This window comes from Mustela putorius, unplaced genomic scaffold (genome assembly GCF_011764305.1).
Source record: "Mustela putorius furo isolate JIRA1106 unplaced genomic scaffold, ASM1176430v1.1 tig00001130_pilon_pilon_pilon, whole genome shotgun sequence".
NCBI classification, from domain to species: domain Eukaryota; kingdom Metazoa; phylum Chordata; class Mammalia; order Carnivora; family Mustelidae; genus Mustela; species Mustela putorius.
In genome coordinates, this window is record NW_025421584.1 from 3,369,471 (window position 1) to 3,389,773 (window position 20,303).

Here is a 20,303-nt window from a genome sequence, read left to right on the forward strand (position 1 = left end):
GTGTGTAAGTAGGTCATAGAGACAGAATTACCAGTGCATAGGTTATTGCCTTATTTAACAACTACAGCATACCCGAGTTTTCAAAGCACATTTGCTTTTGCCATTTAAAGTTAGAAGCAAAACCAGGGTCAGATACAAAAAGAAAACTCACTCTTACATTGGATACCGTGACGATGCGAACCAAGGAATGCTTATGGATGGCAGCTGAGTTCAAACAGTTTGGCTGCCAAATACACAAATACTACAGTGATTGTACAGGTACCTGATGTAGGTGCCAAAGAGATACAAAACACACACACACACACATGCACGCACACACCCATAGGTCATTCCATGATCGTAGCACATGCACAATAGCCCTTTAAAAAAAATACCAATTTCAAAAGCTCTTGAGTCTAAAAACGAAAACAAAACAAAAACACCCAACCAAACATCACCTGATGAAAGGCATAAATTTCTCGTTTCACTGCTTTGGCAGAAGGGAAAAACAAAATCTAAAAACATCTCAATGGGGCCCCTTTTTTAATTTTCATGCAGTAATGAACCACCAGGTATCATGTTTTGGCAGTCAGTTTTTTGGCAGACAGCTCCACTGGGCCGCTGGTGAACACTTGGGTTCAATGGAGCTATTTTATATCCAAGGATCTTATCAACAGCCCTGAAACGGGATGAGGCCCTCGGCGGGGCCCTCTCGAGGACTTGACCTGGTTGGGCACACCAGTGTGTGCCGCCGTCACTGGGGACTGGTCTGTTGGGAACAATGAAGGTTCCTCCTGGTTTTCACTTCACTGTAGAAAACCCTTAACCTCTTCCCTAGGCCCATCCCCCTACCTTCCCTAATTGTCTTTTTTTTTTTTTTTTAATCAACTTGCTATTCATTTCCCAAACAAAAGGCAATTCAAGAATTGGAAGCACTTCAAGGGAAAGTTTCTGAATGACCTCATTTTATATGAGGCCTTCTAAGGCAATGGGGGGGGGGTACTGTGCTGCTTCAGCAAGCCTTCCCCCCCCCCTCGTGCCTCATCTCAAACTGAGTTTTCTCTGATGGTCATTGTTTGAGCACTGAATGATCACTGCCATTAAAACAAAACAAAACAAAACAAAAAAACCACAACCTCTCAATAGTAACAGCGTGCTAATAAAATGTATTTGTGCTCAGAGTACACACTGAGACAACCAGAAGAATCCTATGCCTGTCACCCCACTCCATCAGTGAACCAGAATACAGCCCCTCGATTAGAGAGCTTTCAATATTTTCACACAAAGTTCACAACCATAACTTAGAGATGGATGCTTGAGACACGGTGATTGGTGTTCATTAGCAAACAATTATTCTTCCCCTACAGACCACCTTGTCTATTTTATGACAAGTTTCCAGTTTTTAATAGTTCCCACACACGACGTCACACATTGCAATCTCTTTAAAAGCACGAGACTCTCGGCTACGCTCTCATAGTTGTATCAGTCCTGCTCCGTTTACTCAAAAAGCCTCCTTCACAAAAGGGTCTCTCTCCCACCCCCTCCACTTCTGGTTCACCATTACAAACTGGAATCCAAAACATCTTTCCCCTATCACATTTTCAAATTCAAATGTTATCAACATAGCTGTTTTAGCTTAGGAAAAAAAAAAAAAAAGCCTAATGTGCTCAGAGCCATTTGGAGCAAGAAATACAGGCCCTATGAGGGGATTTCCCATCATTTCTAGCCAATAAATTTGAAATCCACATGAATTTTAAGTACCTGAGAGAGTATCTGACTTTGAGGCCATGTGTTTGTTCCTGGCTTACTCCAGTTTCATTAGCAACTTGCAAACATAAACAATGGTGTTTTTCATGTGCTTAAAAAAACCCAAACAGATCCTTACGTGATACATTCAAATATATTTTTTCTTCATCCCATAAGGTATCCCTTAAAAATACCTTTATCGCGAATTATAAATTTAAAACGATCACTTTATTATTCATTAACCTCCTCCCAGCCCCTCTTTTCAATCGAAAGCTTCTGGAATGGTGACTTTGTCACATCCCTGAAAGGACTTAAATAAAATTAAATGCCAATAAAGATGAAGCAGTTATTAAAGTCTTATTTTATATTTTTACGGGAATTTTAAGTAGTCACTCTCCCTCGAGAACAGCTGCTACTGGCTTTTTGCAATCTTGTGTTTTTCTGAATCTGTTTTTAATAAAGCAAAAATACATAATGGCGAATTTAACTTCCTTCTGAAGAGGTCCTCAAAATGAAGATGGTTCTCTGTATACATACCTTCGTGCTCCGAAATGAGACGCCCCTCTAGAGTTTCCAGAAGCTTCCATTCCAAGGGGATGGAATGTTAACACTGTGGGTCTGTCAGACCCAGAGCCCAGCCAGCTCATCACTTCTCTCTCCACCTTGGTCTTCCCCTTGCCTTTCTCCATGATACCAGCGCTGCCTACTTTTTAGCTTCCTCTCTCAGATGGCAGCCAGACAATGCCAGAAGCTTCCCCCTACAGCTGCATGTCTGGGGAGGCAGGTGACTATCTCAGTGAAGGGAGTTGCGGTTGGTTGCTTAATCTGCACGTTTGCCTCGCCTTGACCAGAGCTGGTTTCTGAACTGGGAACAGCTGTCTTGGAGTGAGCCAGGGGATTTCTTTCCAGACATGACCAGAGGGCGGGAGGGGGTGGATGCAAGTCTGTGTGTCCCATGAAGTGAGGACACAGGGCATGAACGTGGAGAAGAGTGAAGAAACAGTGGGCAGAGGAAAAAGGTCTAGTGTGTTGCTCTGCACACGAAGGCACTCAGTGAAAACCTCTGGAGGAATGTTCCATTGGCTTCCGGAAGATCCCGAGATGGGTCGGACCACACCAGGTACCCTTATCTGGTGCCAGGCTGGCGGCAGGAACAAAATTTATACCCATCAGCATGAGGCGTTTAATTCTCTGGCAATGTGCCCTCCAACATCCCCCCCTCCTTACCCCTACAAAAGATTGTCCCCGATTGGCCACAAGTTCTCATCTTACTGTCATGTGTTGTTCCATAAAAAAGGAGAAATTTCTGCCTGATGAAATGCAACAGCTGAGCCCAACAGCTGGGTGGGTACAGCAGTGGGGCAGACATGAGGTCCACAGAGAGAGAGAGAGAGAGAGAGAGCAGCAACAGGTGGCGGGGTGGGGGGCGCGGGGACAAGGAAATGCAAGTTTGAGACCTTGGGGTGGGGCTTTCTGAGGCAGATCTTGGCAACCGTCCAGACCTCAGCTGGAGAGGCAGCCCCAGAGGTACGGCAGCCCCATGTGCCAGAACGTCTCTCTCTTTTTTTCCCTAAACAAATACATCTGGAAGAAGAATGAAGACAAAGAGGGCAAAATCTCGGGTTTCTGTAAAACAAAACACAAGAATCCGCTTTGCCCACAATGGTGATGGGTCGCCATCACAGAGCCTTGGTTACCAGGACCAGAAACCACCTGATAGGGTGTGTGCAGGTCACACTCTTGAAGACAAATGCTACTTTCCAACTGAGTGGAAAAGGTGAGAAGATTGAGGAACCAAACCTGTTTGATTCTGCATCTGATTCTGTCAAAGAGTTGATGATGGACACGGGGAACGCGTCCTTTGAGGTACTGATTCATCAGCTAGACCTCTGTCATGGGCATGGCCAGCGTTTCCTCGTAGGGACAAATGGCCGAAAAATCAAAGTCCACCATGATCCTCAAATAAAAGGTGCAATGTGTTAACCTAATTATTACTACAGCAATTACATAATAAAGCTATTAAAATGACATGTAGGTTGAAAATACATTAAGGTTTTGAGTACAGGAAATTTATTTTTTCCCTATAATATGGTTCAAATCTCTAGCCATTTTTAGCTTATGATAGAAGTTTTTGAAAATCCCAGATGACTCTTTATTTAAATTTGCTTTTGATTCTAATTCCCCTAAAGTCCATTAGGGGCAAATATATTTTTTTTTCTTCTGCTTAAAAGAACTACCCTAAGTCTTCCTGAACAGGTGACTTAGCTATCTTCCCAAGCTAAGTGGAATGTGTCCTATCCTATCTTATCTCCACTGCTGAGTGTAAACCTTTATGTTACCCCATAGTTCAATCTCAAGATGCTTTGGAGGCTAATAGGTACATTTGTTCTACTTTGTAGGAATATGGCAAGGTTAGGGAGCAGGAGAGGTGTGAAAGACTTTGGGTCTGGGGAGCAAAGCGGAGGGGGTTAAGGATCTTGCTTTGCTTTAATAACAGGACAGTTATCCTTCTCACTCATTCCTACTGCACAGGCCAGTTCAACGCCCAGTCCTCTGCCTCAAACCCTGAGACCTTTCTACTTGCTATGCTTCCTCCGTTTGATGACTGTTGTGAGTTTCTAGATGTCTGGAAGTATGTCTCAGATTGACTTCAATATATACTTGTGCCGTGATTGGTTATGATTGAGATCGGACAGGTTTTGGCCCCTCTGAGGGACCAAAAGTTACATTTCAAATTCATAATGTTTCAAAATTCTCTCTTTTTTCCTGCCAAGGCCTATTCCCACTGTAGAGCTTAAGGCCCGAGGAAAGCAAGGCAAAGCATGCTTGAATTCAAAGACCTCATGAACTAGAAGGCAGATGAGTGAGGACAGAAGGGGAGTCATTAGAAGCCAGAAGCAAACACCACTGCGAGTTTTCCTTTCGTGTTCATTATTTTTTTCTTACAGTACCACTTCCTCGGCAAAACCCTGAGGCACGTGCAAGTCAAAGGCTGTGGTGCAAATGTAGCACGAGAGGAAGAGATGACTTTAAAGTGTCAGATATCCAACAGTTATGCTTTCAGTTTAGCAGTGAAGGAGTCTGGCTGAGTCCTGAGTTCAAGTCCATCCCTTACAGGCTGTGGGCCTGCAGAACCATTACTCTACCTTTCTCTGTCTCAGTTTTTCATCTTTAAAACGATGGAAACAGGGCACCTGGGTGGCTCAGTGGGTTAAGCCGCTGCCTTTGGCTCAGGTCATGATCTCAGGGTCCTGGGATCGAGTCCCACATCGGGCTCTCTGCTCAGCGGGAAGCCTGCTTCCTCCTCTCTCTCTCTGCCTACTTGTGATCTCTCTCTGTCAAATAAATAAATAAAATCTTAAAAAAAAATAAAATGATGGAAACATGTCTACCTGTCACTCTCGGATGTTTGTGAGGATTAACATATAAAATTTTTAAAACCCACCCAATGTCGTGCCAGGCATAGACTGTTAATAAATTTTGGTTTTATTCCTTACTTCCAATCATAATCTCCCCCATACCACCCAATCCCACTCAACCCAATCTTTGTTTCAACCTGGAACTGGCAGGTAGAAAGGAAAAGAGAAAGCCAGTTCTAATCCTATTGTTCTGACAGTATTAAAGTTCCACTGACACCTTCCATTTTGAGGGCCAACAGCCTAAACCAGAGGGAAGGGGAAGCTTGTGGTTTACAGAGAGCCGGCCCTGAGCATCCTGGAGATTGAGGGGAGCTCTCTATCTCTTTCCATCGGGTCAGTTTCCAAAGAGAGGGTCCAAATGAATCCTAATTGCTGGAACATACCACGCCTCTTACCACCGACTCTGGGAGTTTTCATTTCCAGAGACGTTTCCTGAATCACATCTGAATGAACGGGTAAGCCAGTTCACAGAGTCCAAAAGCGATTTTTTTTCTTTTTTTTTTTTTTAACCCATTGCGGCTGCAACCTTTCTCAAGAGAGGGATTAAAAAAGCCAGGTATATCATTGCTACAACTTTCAATCTCAAGTCCTCCTAAGTTTGTCAAGCTGAATGATTTTCTGTGGGAGATCCTAGTTTTTATTGTTCTCGGAGGGCATCCTAGTAAGTTGTGTCTTACAAGCTCCAGTGATTCACCCTGATCCCAAGCAGCCAGTCGCGGGTGGATACTTGGAATGGGCTGAGGTAACAGCCCAAGCCACCCTGGTAATACATGTCATTCCGGGCTGGTGTCATCTCCTCCCCACAGACGCCATTTCCTGTTAACCGTGATGGTCTTGACATATAAGAAAATGCGCTGAGATCAGTCACCGCCAGAGAAAAAAGCGACAGAGCCGCGAAACATACCTGTGCGTGATAATCCCTAACGACATTGCATGGAACAGAAGGTTGGGTGTGGGAACAAAGGGTACCTCATCCCAAATTAGGGTTAACAAGCACTTTTCAGAGTTGAGTGGAGGTTCACACACACACACACACACACACACACACACTCTTACGTGTATGCCTAGCTTCCGTGTCACTCCCATCTCTGTAGACTGCTACCATGTGATTGGAAAGGTGCTGCGGCCCCTGGACACCTCATTTCAGTTCTTAATGGGCAACACATTAAAGCCTCACATATGCTTTCCTTCCTCTGACACCCTCTCCCCAATGTCAGTTAAGAAAATGCCATGAACTTCGGTCCTCTCCAAACCACTGCGTTGGTCTTACCTTACCAGAACAAAAGTCACGGTGAGTTCAGAAAAACTCCCAAAGCCAATAACCATCGGAGAAGCAACAGTTTTAGGGAGGGGGGAAACCCGCCCCTCTCCACCAACGCCCCCAGGAATTTCCAAAGTGTGGAAAGAAATGCAGTGACGGCTGACAAAGGCCAACCAAGGCATTCCTGCGCCACAGAATGGACCATAACTTTCTCCTGCTGGAAAAGGTTCAGAGAAACGCTACAGGGCTGGGAACGTGCCCATGAATGAACTGCGTCTTGTTAATGACTTTATAGACCTCGCCATTCGAGAAATGAAGTTGGGCATTTCTTATTTCCCCACTGCCACAGTTACACCAGCTCAGGGGATGGTTTTCGTCTATAAATTCTGGCCCCTTAAGCCCAGAACCACCATCTCCGCACACAACCCTCCTCCTTCTGCACTTTACCTGTCCTGGGCGTTTCCAGGGCGGAGCGCAATGAACTTTCCATCAGTCACATTTTCACCTAATTAACCCCCCTGATGACAATAATTGGTATTGAATCATTCCCTGAATGACTTCCTAGGTATTCACGCACAATCTGCACTTGCCATCAAGTTCAAGATAAGAATATTAATCAAATGCTCTTTGTTTTTCAGCCCCAAAGGGGTATTTTTGCAATAGCACACACTCCTATTTTAAAAAAGAAAAAAAAAATGTGAGGTTTCATCTGAACAAATAAAAGAGCATTAATACGCGGAGCTTACAGATCTCGGTCTGTGTTCGTCCGAACACAGCTGTGTGAGTATTCCCAAGGCTCGTGTGTGAAGGGACTCTGGGCACAATCGTTACTCTATTGAAAGAAGCCATTTTCCCAGTTTGAATCTTTTGCTATTCCTTTCCTGCAAGTCGAGGCTTAGAATTAAAATTTACTTTGACATTTGTTTAGGTCACTGTGGGGGGGATCATCCCACGTGGAGGCTAATGGCAGGATACAGATTACATATCTTCTTACTGCTGTGCAATTAGATGCAAACAAGTTTGCCAACTTCAGGCCTCATACCGTCCCCATGAGGCTAAAGGAAAAGATACCCGCAAGCTGGACACAGGAATGGGGGTCCCCAAACTCCGAAAGCTGGTGATTGATCAAACCACAGGTGAAGCAAAGTGAGAAAGGATCTCCCTTGTTCTCGGACCTAATTATGACCACCCAGGGATTAAAGTGAATGAATCACGGGTAAATAATTGTAATAGAGTCAAAAAATTCAACATGGAGGCTTCCAAGTTATTTCCTTATTTCAGTGTGCTACCGACAAGCAGCTAGGGAGCACAGAGGACTACTTTTCTCCCAAACCACAAAAAATTGCTTTGCAGCCTTTGTTTGGAATAAAAATTTCCCATGAAAGCAGAATCGAGGGGTGCTGGTAACAGTGGGCTTCAGATATAAAGCTTCGCCAATTACCTTTTATGAGCTCATCCTAAAAGCAATTATTGGCATACCCGATGGAATGAGCAGTCCAGATCCCATCGGAAGTAAGAGAACATATTAAGTATGCATTTAAAATCCACTCTATTCACAATGGATAACTTTTGAAATTTTATTCTACTACAAATACCTTTTGGGTCCGCCCAGGCTCTGAATATACTGGCAACAGAAAATTTACACTTGAGAATGCAATTTATTTAGCCTGAAACATTAGTTTTAATAGTTCTGAATTAGATATTTCATAACATTTCACCTTAAGTTAAAAAAAATTAAAATGCATGTCCAATCTCTAAAAAATAGCTAATATTCCCTAACTGTTGTTTTTTATGCGGAATGCTTTTTGCTCCTTATTTACTGAGAGCATCCCTAACTTGAACCACAGTACAATTCAAGAGGAAATATTTGTAACTAAATATTAAAAAAAATTTTTTTTGCCCTTTAAGATGATTCCCTTTTGTGTTTAAAAGTTAGGTCCTTAATCTTCCTTTGTACATTTATGAATATTTTTCAGTATTTTGCTGTGGCACGAACAACCAATTAAGCCAGACACTCAAGTGTTAGATAAGAGAAATTCTTTAAAGAAACCAACCTTAGTAAGATGATTTTCATGTAAATCAACGGCCACTGAGAATTCTAGGACCAGTTCCTTTACATTAAGCATGAGAGTAAAATGGTTTCAATATTTGAGAAGTTTGAAACAGATTTTCCTCATTTCCTCTTTTTGAACTGTTTTCACCTTAGAAACCAGTGCTTCTTTTATAAAATCAAGATTTCTTTAGACATGAGAAATGTTTGCTGTGCATAAAAATGCATTTGATGAGCACATAACCATATATCAACAATCAATTTGTTCCACAGAGACCTTGAACTTAATAACTTAAATAGGTTATGGAACAATAGTTTATGACCAATATTCTAAGGGCAAAAGTTCTCACGTGTCCTTGAATTTCCAAACCATCTATCTACCTGGATGCCAATAGAGGAAAAGAGAGGCTAGAAATGACAATTTACTTAAATATCAAAAATATGTCCCTTAACTTCTCTTTCCTGCTATGTTCCGGGAGTCCACCAAACAAGCAAATTTAAAATCCTCCAGCATTAAACACTGTAGAGGCATGTCTGGTAACAAGGTATTTGCCAGAATGATAATGGTATTACAAGCAGTCTCAATCAATACATTGCCTTCTGTAGTTAACAGAGAGGTAAGCAATAAATCTCTAACTTAATCCAACCAACATCGCTGCAAAATGCAAAAAGCTCTATCAATGGTAGATATTAAATTTTTTTAAAAGCACAAAACCACAAACAAGCCGCTCTAAAAGCTCTTCATTCTGTAGAGTCTATACAAACAAGATTAAAGCAGATAAAAAGGGTGTTGAGAAAGAAAAAAAAAAAGCCCCAGACATGCATTAAGCTAGTTTGACAGCTCCATTGTTCAACCGGTCCCATTGTCAGACCCAAAGATGTATTCAGTGCTACAATGTCTGCTAGCAAATAAACAAAAGACTACATTTTTCAAAGCAGGATGCCAATTCCATCATAATTCTTTCTCTGCTTCCCAAAAGGTCAGTGGTGGCTCATTCTTGGTATGTGATCGAACCCTAACACAGAAGCAGGAGACAAATATTTGCTTTCAATACATAGGGACCCAGGACGCCATGCATGAACAGAGGTCTTTAAACAGGTACACATTTTGGCAAACAGGATAAACTGATCCAAACCTGGTCACAGAGAAGGACTATTTAGGTAGGCTAAGTCCAGATTAGAGCCGTATTGGGAACGCAAGTCTAATATGGAGTCTCCTTAGCTCCTTTTTCGGTGATTATTCCATGCAGAGTGCATGATAATGAGAGGCTTAGACATTGCAAAGGAAAAGACACACCAAGAGCCAGATTCAGAGCCTTTAAAATTATCCGCTGGCCACTCACAAATAGCAGGGAACAAATTCATGATATGCTTTCAAAAGGCAACGCGTGCAAATATAACTCGCACTGGGCAGTCCTTTCCCTTTCTCTCGCTGGCTCCCATTCTCCCAGTCCTTGGTCTCGATTTCGTTTCCCCCTCTCTCTCTCTCTCTCTCTCTCGATTCTTTTTTCCCCCTCTAAGATAAGGAAGCTACTTGATGCCGAGCGTGATTATTGTCTCAGCCGGCTCTAGAAACTAGAAAAGCACACATTAAAAACAAAGGACACAACAACATACCTTAAAAGCAGCTCCTCATTTCTCATAGTAACAGCGGATTTGGGACAGCGCATGCTTTCTACACTGATACACTGATAGTCTCAACAAAAGCTGGTTCAGAAGTACGCTCAAACATCAATGCCACAGTAGCGGTTCACTAATGCGCGCTTTCTCTCTCTCTCTCTCTCTCTCTCTCTCTTTCCCCACTCTCCTCTCTAGTCAAATTCTGAATGGTGGAGCAAAGGGGCTCCTGCAGATTCACTAAGTAGAAATAATCCTCCCTGACAAGTTATGTTGTCTAGGCATATTTTTACATGAATACACTGTGCTGCCTATAGGGGTCTTGTCTGCATTCACCCAAACCTGCCTGGTGTTCGTTCTCCTACTTACCAGCTTCAAAAATGGGAAAGAAAAAGAAGTAACTCATTTACCTTTTGCTTATACATATCCTAGCCAAGCCAATGCCACATTTTCTTCCGGCTAGCAACTGCGATCCGTAAGCATCACAGAAGACTACCGGAGGATTTGGATAGGTCAGTGTGCTAAAAAGGATTTTTGCTTCTCTTTTCTGGGACACTGAATTCACAGTTGGGTTCATCTGTTCCCTGCCTCTTGTCCTCAGGAAGAGTGACAAGGTCAAGACCCTGAGCCCCACCCTGGGTCAGGGATGCAGAAGACAAAGATTGGGGGACTGGGAAATATTTTAACTCTGTGCGCTCCAGAGCTCAAGCAGATCAGAGTTCACCTGAAGCAGGGCGTTGAAAGGAGGCAGGCGAGATTGTTTGGTCATATTGAAGTCCTAGTTGACACCGGAGCCTCCTCCTCAAAAGACCAATTAAATGGTCTTTTCCAAAGTAAGAAAAATCCGCTTCCCTGCTACATTATACCCAACGGGCTTAGCAGATACAGTCGGCCAGGGAAATACCCATTATACTTCTGTTTATTGGAATTAGAAGAATTTCATGCAGATTAGCCAAGCAAAACAGCAGGCTAAACACAGAGAGAAAAGACGAGATGCTGTGATCGGAACGGTCAGTTGTCTGAAAGTGCAAACCAGGGCATCAGCGCTCTGTGCTTGCAGGAAGCCAAGATTGCTCTCAGTTGGGTGGCACGGAGCAGGGAACAGCCTGGAACACGGCTGGATCACCGAACGCTGGATTCTTCACTCCCAGGCTCAAAGGAGGTCGCTGTCCTGCATTAGCAGAAGCAGCACCTCGTAATCATCTGGAGTCACAACGCCCATGGGAATAACAGTGGGGTGGGGAAAATAACGGTGCACTCTGACTCTCTCCTATTTGAGGATCTGGAATGCAACCCAGTATCTTGCTAGATCTGTGACCTCTGAACTTAGTCTTGGCCCACAGCCAGGGAAAGGGAGATGTTCTGGAAGGTGCTGAGAGTTCTTCAGTCGACTGGACAATAATCTCGCATAGTTTATCAAGGCACTGAGGACAATATGCAGCGGTGACTGACAGCAGTCCCCATCCCTGTCTCCATGATGAATAACTCGACAAAGGTCAAACAATGAAATAATGTGTGTCCCTAAAACTTCGTATTTTCACATTTCCCTCCTTCATTATAGCACCTGGAAGTTATGCAAAAATGAATTACCCTTGCCAGTGAAAGATTTTATATAAACCCCAAGATGTTCCTTAGAAGCCAGATAAGCATCAAATAAATGAGCATGGACCCAGAGAGAGCTTGGAGGGGGAGAAGGAGTGGGAGCCATTCCTCTAGTGACTCGCGGAGGCAGAAATCACTTCGTGTGGCTCTCTCTGATCCCCGTTCTTAAATGGACGGCAACAAATATGAATTTGTTTAAAGCCCCTGAAGATCCTGTAATGAAACTGGGTATGTCCTGTAGGGGAAAATATTTTTCATTTTTTTTTTTTGGGGGGGGGGGGTGAGAGAGAGTAAGAGAGCGAGTGGGAGGAGGGGCAGAGGGAGAGGGAGAGAGAAAATCTCAAGCAGGATCCAAAACGGGGTGGAGCCCAAAGCCAGCGGGATCTCCCAACTCTGAGATCCTGACCTGAGCCACAATCAAGAGTCCCCGCCCTTAACTGACTGAGCCACCCAGGCGCCCCCTGTCGGTGGGAATATTAACAAAAAGAGGAAGGCCATGGTTTTGTCTATTAGAAAAAGGGAAAATTGTTTCGTCTGGGGTCATGATCCCAGGGTCGGGGAATCGAGTCCCGCATCGGGCTCTCTGCTCCGCGGGGAGCCTGCTTCCTCCTCTCTCTCTCTGCCTGCCTCTCTGCCTACTTGTGATCTCTGTCTGTCAAATAAATAAATAAAATCTTAAAAAAAAAAAAAGAAAAAGGGAAAATTGTGCCGCTCAGACACAAAGCTCTTTTCTTAATATTTCCATAAATTTCTTTAAAAATTTTTATAAAAACAATTTTTGGGGGGTATGAATGACCTATAATACTAGTTTCAGGTGTACAACATAATGACTTAATGTTTGCATGTACTGAAAAAGGATGATCACAGCAAGTTTAGCTATTATCTGTTAACATATACAGCTACAAAATTTCTTTTCTGTTTATGAGAACTTTTAAGATTTATTCTCTTAGCTCCTTTTTTTTATTTCTTTTAAAATTTTTATTTATTTATTTATTTTTTGGGTGACAGACAGAGATCACAAGCAGGCAGAGGTGCAGGCAGAGAGAGAAAAGGAAGCAGGCTCCCCGCGGAGCAGACAGCCCCATGTAGGGCTCGATCCCAGGACTCTGGGATAATGACCTGAGCCGAAGGCAGAGGCTTTAACCCACTGAGCCACCCAGGTGTCCCTTTTAAAATTATTTATTTATTTATGTGTTTACTTGTCTCTTAGCAACTTTTAAATACGCAATACAGTATTATTAACTACATTAACTACATTCACCATGTTGTACATGAAGCCAACATGATTTATTTGATAACTAGAAGTTTGTACCTTTTGGCTCTCTTCACCAACTTTGTCCACGTTCCCCTCTATTCTCTGTATTTATGGGTTCAGATTGTTTTCTAAATTCCACAGATAAGTGAAATCGCATGGTATTTGTCGCCTCTCTGACTCACTATACTTAGCATAATGCCCTTGAGGTCCATCCATGTTGCTGCAAATGGCAAAATTTCATTGTTTTTAATGGCTGAGTAATATTCCTGTGTGTGTGTGTGTGTGTGTGTACATGTGTTCTTTATCCACTCATCCATTGATGGACACTAAGATTGTCGCCATCTCTTGGATTTTGTGCATAATGCTGCAATGAACATGGGGGTGCATATATCTTTTTGAGCTCGTGTTTTCATTTTCTTTGGATAAATACCCAGAAGTGGAATTGCTGGATCATGTGACAGTTCTATTTTTTTTTCTTTTTTTGAGCAACATCTATATTGCTTTCCTCAATGCCTGCACCGATTTACTTTCCACCAACAGTGCACCAGGGTTCTCTTTTCTCTGTATCTTCTCCAACACTTGTTATTTATTATCTTTTTTGATCATAGTCAATCTGACAGGTATGAAGTGATATCTCATTACAGTCTTGATTTGCATTTCTCTGGTGATTTTTGATGTTCAGCATCCTTTCCTAGACCCATTGGTCTTCTGTGCATCTTCTGTGCATCTTCTGTGCATCTTCTGTGTTTCTTCTGTGTGTCTCCTGTGTGTCTTCTATATGTTTTCTTTGGAAAAATGTCATGTTGAGTTTTTTTGTTTTGTTTTGTATTTTTTTTGTTGTTGTTTTGTTTTGTTTTTACTATAGATTTGTAGAAGTTCTTTTTATATTTTGGATATTGACCCCTTATCAGATATATGATTTGCAAACATTTTCTCCTATTCAGTACTGTGCTTTTTCATTTGGTTGATGGTTCCTTTGCTGTATAGAAACTTTTTCCTTTGATGCAGTTCCACTTACTGACTTTTGCTTCTTTTGCCTTTGCTTTTGGTGTCAGATCCAAAAAAAAAAAAAAATCATTAGCAAGACAAACGTCAATGAATTTATTGCCTACACTTTCTTCTAGGAGTTTTATGGTTTCAGGTTTTATATTCCAGTATTAATTCATCTTGAATTAATTTTTGGGTCTGGTATAAAGCAGTCCAGTTTCATGCCTTTGCACGCGGTTGTTGTGTTTTTCCAGCAACATTTATGGAAGGGATTGCGTTCCTCATTGTATATTCTCGGTTCCTTTGTCATCAATAAATCAGTCATATCAGTGTGGGTTTATTATTGGCTTCTCTGTTCTTTTTTTTTTTAATATTTTATTTATTTATTTGACACAGAGAGAGAGAGAGAGAGAGAGAGAGAGAGTACAAGCAGAGGGAGTGCCATGGAGAGGGAGAAGCAGGCTCTTGCTGAGCAGGGAACCCAATGCGGGGCCCGATCCCAGGTCCCTGGCATCATGACCTGAACCGAAGGCAGATGCTTAACTGAGCCACCCAGGTGACCCAAGGTTCTCTGTTTTGTTCCACTGATCTATTTGTCTGTTTTTAGGACAATACCATATTGTTTTGATTACTATAGCTTTGTAAATAGTTTGTAAATAGTGATGTTTCCAGCTTTGTACTTCTTTCTCAAAATTGCTTGGTTTATTTGGTGTCTTATCTGGTTACATATAAATTTCAGGACTGTTTGTTCTACTTCTGTGAAAAATGCCACTGAACTTTTTATAAGGATTTCATTGAATCTGTAGATTTGGGGGGGGGTAGTTTGGACATTTTTACGGTACTAATTCTTCCAATCCATGAACATGGGCCATCTTTTCCATTTATTTATGTCTTTTTCAATTTTATCATTGTCTGATAGTTTTCAGTATATAGCTCTTTCAGTTCTTTGGTTAAATTTATTCTTGGTAATTTATTCATTTTGGGGCAATTGTAAATGAAATTGTTTTCTTAATTTCTCTTTCAGATAGTTCATTGTTAGTATATGAAAACACAACAGATTCCTGTATATTGATTTTGTATCCTACTACTTTACTGAGTTCATTCATTAGTTCTAACAAAATGTTTGGTGAACTCTTGTGTTTTCCTTATATAATATAATTCATCCACAAATAATGACAGTCTTATGTCTTCCTTTCCATTTTGGATGCCTTTTATTTCTTTTCTCTTGCCTAATTGCTCTGGCTAGGACTTCCCATACTATGTTGAATGGAAGTGGTGAGAGTGGGTATCCTTGTCTTGTTTCTGATTGGACTGGAAAAGCTTTTCACTTTCCACTACTGAGGATGATGTTAGCTGTGGGCTTGTCATATATGGTCTTTATTACGTTAAAGTATGTTCCTTCTACACCCACCTTGTTGAATACTTGTATACAATATCTAATGGGGGCTAAACTATGAGGCAAGTACTAATGTATAACAATAATGCATTTGCGTATCCATAAATAGATTCTAAGCATCAGAAGCCAGTGCTTCAGTATATGCATCTATTCCTACAGGGAAATGAATTATGGATCCACAGTAGTAAGGAATGGAAGCAAATCAAACCGTTAAATATTTATATTCATATTTCATATAAACATTAATATTTTATTTAAAAATATATATTTATTTTATATAGTCATATATATTTTAAATTTATATATTTTATATAAATTATATATTTTATATAAATATATAAATATTTATATTTTCTCCACTCCCTTTTTAGTCTAGGGACCTAAATAATGAGACCACAATTGAGGTAAATAAGACTAATACTTGCCCAAAGTCCACTAAGATGAACTGATTAAGGTTTTTACACCCACCAGTCATGTGTGCTGAATTTGGGGTCATAAAGGTGAGTGTATAGAAAGAAGTTGTCTTATTTCTAACATTTACATATTGGGTGGTAAATCTTTGACTTTACATCCACGGGATTAATCTCTGCACTTTTTTTTTTAAAGGTGTTATTTATTTGACACAGAGAGAAAGAGAGATCACAAGTAGGCAGAACAGCAGGCAGAGAGAGAGGGGGAAGCAGGCTCCCCACTGAGCAGAAAGCCCGATTCGGGGCTTAATCCCAGGACCCTGAGATCATGACCTGAGCCAGAGGCAGAGGCTTAACCCACTGAGCCACCCAGGCGCCCCAACCTCTGCACTTCTTAATCCACCCAATAAGATAACTTTCCCACAGCTAGTACTTAATAAATATTTGTTAAATAAAGGAATTTATTTATTTATTAATTAATTTATTAAATATTTTATTTATTTATTTGACAGACAGAAATCACAAGTAGGCAGAGAGAGAGGAGGAAGCAGGCTCCCCGCTGAGCAGAGAGCCGTATGCGGGGCTCGATCCTAGGACCCCGGGATCATGGCCTGAGCCGAAGGCAGAGGATTTAACCCACTGAGCCACTCAGGTGCCCCTAAATTTATTTTTAACTATGGGAACTTTGGGGAAAAGACCATTTCATTTTCACAATTCCTTTATGTAGCCTCCTTAACAAATATGTGGGGAAAAACCCACAATGGAACACTTTTATCCTAATTCACTCAGTCAGTTGATGTAGCCAAGGGCACTGAGATTTCCTTAACACATGTTGCTGTGTCTTAAACTTCAGGAACTTTTCACATGTAGCTCATTCAATCCCCACAACAACGCTGTGCGGCAGGAGGACCTGGTACCGTTACCTTCTCGGTTGAAAAAGTTCACATACAGAAAGACTGAGCACAGAAGTTGCAATAATGAGCGAGTGTGGAAATCCAGTCTAAACCGGCCCCTGGGCCGACACTCTTTCCACTGCTCCACAGGGTGATCCAGTGTTTCTACTGGGGCCAGGTGTTCCCAGCACACCCAAGCAAGGCATGGCTTTTAAGGAGTGTTTAGTGCAATGAACCTTATGTCCTTTCTTTTTAAAGCTTTATTTATTGATATAGGGAGCACATGTGGGGGAGGGGCCAAGGGAGAGGGAGAGAGAGAATCTCAAGCAGACTCCGTGTTCAGCATGGGGTTCCATCTCACGACCCTGAGGTCATGGCCTGAGCTGAAATCAAGAGTCAGATGCTTAACCAATTGAGCCTCCAGGCACCCCAAACCTTATGCTTTTCTAACGCAAGGATAATAAACATAGAGGGTAGATAGTAAATTAATGAAAGATTGATTATAAAATTATGTTTTGGCTACTAGTATTTACTGATTCCTTTCAAAACTTTATTTCAGATGAAGATTAAGTTGAAACTAGACAGACTAAGAACTCTGGAGGATGATTTTATTTTATTTATTTTATTTGAGGTCATTTAAAGAGAGTTGATTTTTAGCAACCCTGAAATATGGTTTGTAGAGAAAATCTTTCAGAAAGATTGTGGCCAGTAATCGGCAAAGAATAGTAGCAAAACTTAGTTGATCTCTGTGCCTCTGTATACCTCTATATAGGTTTTTAACTATATAAATGAAATTTTTACCTAATAATCCAAACTTGAGGAGTGAAAACTGAAAAATGCCTGAAATGTGGGATTATGGAAGGGAGCTGAGAATCAGCCAGATTTCTTGACCTTTCTAGATTTGAGTTTCCCAAAAGTTTTCTCAAAGGTAAATTATATATGCATCTATTTATATTACTGGTAATTTCTAGAATTAAAAGCCGAATTTCTAAGTGTGACATTAACAACTTTTTTTCTGGCTTCTTTACCTTTTTTTTTCTGGCTTCTATACCTTAGTTTTGCACTTTGACATTTACATTGCAAAGGTAAGTAGAGAAGAGTGTTTCAATGGAAAGGTACAAGATGACCTGTGCTAGAGAAGGAGCGCCAGGCAATACAGAATCCTTCTCTGATGACGGATGGGATAGTACCAAGATGTAGCCCATCTCTTAGCTTCCCATCCAAAAAGAACAATCTTGGAATTTGGAAGCATCAAGGACATTACATCTGTTTTGCTGCTAGTTTTAGAGACTATCTTAGTCCATTTGGGCTGCTAAAACAAAATACCACAGACTGGGTGATTTATAAATAACAGAAATTTATTTTTCACAGTTGGACGCTGCCAAGTCAAGACACCAGCATGGTCACGTTGGAGGAGGGCCCCTTTCCTGCTTCATAGCTGGGACCTTCTCGCCGCATCCTCACATGGTGACAGAAGCAGAGGCTCTTGGAGGGGGGCGGTCCTCTGTTGGAAGAACACTAACCCCATGCCTGAAGGCTCTAGCCTCATGACCTCATCAATTTCTAAAGACCCCATCTCCTAGCACCATCACATTGGGCATTAGGATTTCAATAAATAAATTTTGGGGGGACACAAACATTCAAACCATAGCAGATACAAAGAACTGGCAGATTCAATTAAGAAATCACATTGCAACAAAAGACAAAAAGACCATAGAGAGAATGCAAGAAGTAAATATGAAGCAATGACCGAGGTCTACAAGAAATGGATTTCTAGGGGCGCCTGGGTGGCTCAGTGGGTTAAGCCGCTGCCTTCGGCTCAGGTCATGATCTCGGGGTCCTGGGATCGAGTCCCGCATCGGGCTCTCTGCTAAGCAGGGAGCCTGCTTCCTCCTCTCTCTCTCTCTGCCTGCCTCTCTGCCTACTTGTGATCTCTCTCTGTCAAATAAATAAATAAAATCTTAAAAAAAAAAAAGAAATGGATTTCTAGTATGCTCAGTGCCTGACACACAATAGGTGTTGAATAAAGTTGATATTTCTGCATGTGAATAGATAAATGTCTATCTGTCCAGAGCTGATCTTCAGCAGAAGACACAGAATTTCTCTGATCAGCTTCATCAGCCTCCAAGGAAGGGTCTCTATCGGCAAAATGGAGGCCAAGTAGTGAAATCTGCCCACAGGGGCGAGCCCAGAGTGGCACCAGAGGCAGAAGCTGGAACGAGTAGACCATGGAGCAATCCTGTTCTCTCAGACTCCCCGGGCTCTCTTTTGCCTTGAGGGGAAAACCCTCCAAGCCAAAAGGACATAGCTATCACAAATCACTACCTGAAACATAAAACTGACAGTTGGTTTAAAGTAAACCCGGGCAGCGTTAGTAAAGGAAGGGTTTGATGGTAACCCAAGGATTCGTGTAACATGAGATCCCGTCACCGGAGCGCTCAAATGTTACCTCCCAGTCAGACTTCAGACGCAGGAGGCCACTAGCCCGGCAAGTCCAAGGCCTCCAAGCTCTAAAAAACATTCCTTCTACAAGCCGTGCGACTCCTTACTCATGTCAAAACGGAGAGGTTTACTGGGAGGAGTGGGGCATGGGACTGAGTAATCAGCAAAAATAATTGGAAAGCCCCTTAAAATGATAAAAGTATGATATTTATCAATAAGTAGATATAAATAATAAACCATACAGTACTTAGAGCTCCAAGAAGCCACTTGAAAATATGCACTAGATAAATTTAAGAGGTATTATAAAGGATAAGGATGACTGCTTGTTATAAAGGGAAGAGCTATAAAGACAGACACCAGGAAGTGTGTCTGGACAACACTTCTGGGTAGGTAACGAAAGGTGTGCTGAAGACAAGCCGAACGAAGAAAGGAAAGGAATTTCCACGGAACACACAGGCTACCTAGTTGATCAAATAACTAACTTTGGTTCATGAACTCCTATGACTTAGCAAACAACATGTTTACAACTGAGCAGCAATTTTTGGCCTAATGTTTTGTCAAGGACCACTCATGGGCAGATGGGACATCTTGAGAAGGCCACAGGTGACTATACTTTAGTTAGGCATTCACATTCGAATGAAAAATGGGCCAAGTGTATTATTGCTATTTTTAAGACAGACTCGTGCACACACAGCTGCCTTTCCACCTGTTCAAATGGCCATGGTGAAGAGGTTCTGTAATTTGACCCTTGTCCACGAGTGCTCAATGGACATGTAGAATTTGGTGCCCTTGGGGATCCCTATTGCTTAATGTTTTGTTTTGTTTTAAGATTTTATTTATTTATTTGACAGACAGAGATCACAAGTAGGCAGTGAGGCAGGCAGGGGGGTGGGGGAAGCAGGCTCCCCGCTGAGCAGAGAGACCGATGTGGGGCTCGATCTCAGGACCCTGGTATCATGACCTGAGCCAAAGACAGAGGCTTTAACCCACTGAGCCACCCAGGAGCCCCTGCTTAGTGGCTTTGATCCTAGGGGATCCTAAGGAGTAAACAGCACATGTATAATGAAGGTTGTGGGGGGAGTAGACAAGTCTTCCTCACAGGAAGATGAGGCCAAGATGGGGATTCATATGACCCTACGGTAGAGATGAAAGAAAAACTCAGATGGTTCAGGAAAGTGTTCCCCAAGCCCCCACAACACATTCACAGCTCTCCCAGAATGTGCAGGTGCTTTAAATGTTACATTTC

General features: G+C 41.9%; 1 protein-coding gene across 6 annotated transcripts in view; it reads right to left on the bottom strand.

Annotated features, from left to right (window-relative positions):
- The window catches only part of CELF2 (CUGBP Elav-like family member 2), a 510,120-nt gene that overhangs the window by 299,761 nt on the left and 190,056 nt on the right, over window positions 1-20,303 (bottom strand). For 2 of the 6 annotated variants that reach the window (XM_045087384.1, XM_045087383.1), the window contains exon 1: window positions 10,073-10,128. The exons of 1 other annotated variant lie outside the window; for it this stretch is intronic. In XM_045087384.1, coding sequence (XP_044943319.1) covers window positions 10,073-10,125 — 53 coding nt within the window. In that variant the 5' untranslated portion in view covers window positions 10,126-10,128. Of the gene's footprint in view, window positions 1-10,072; window positions 10,924-20,303 lie in introns of those variants that run through there. 3 more of the 6 variants (XM_045087388.1, XM_045087382.1, XM_013059135.2) reach the window with 3 other exon arrangements.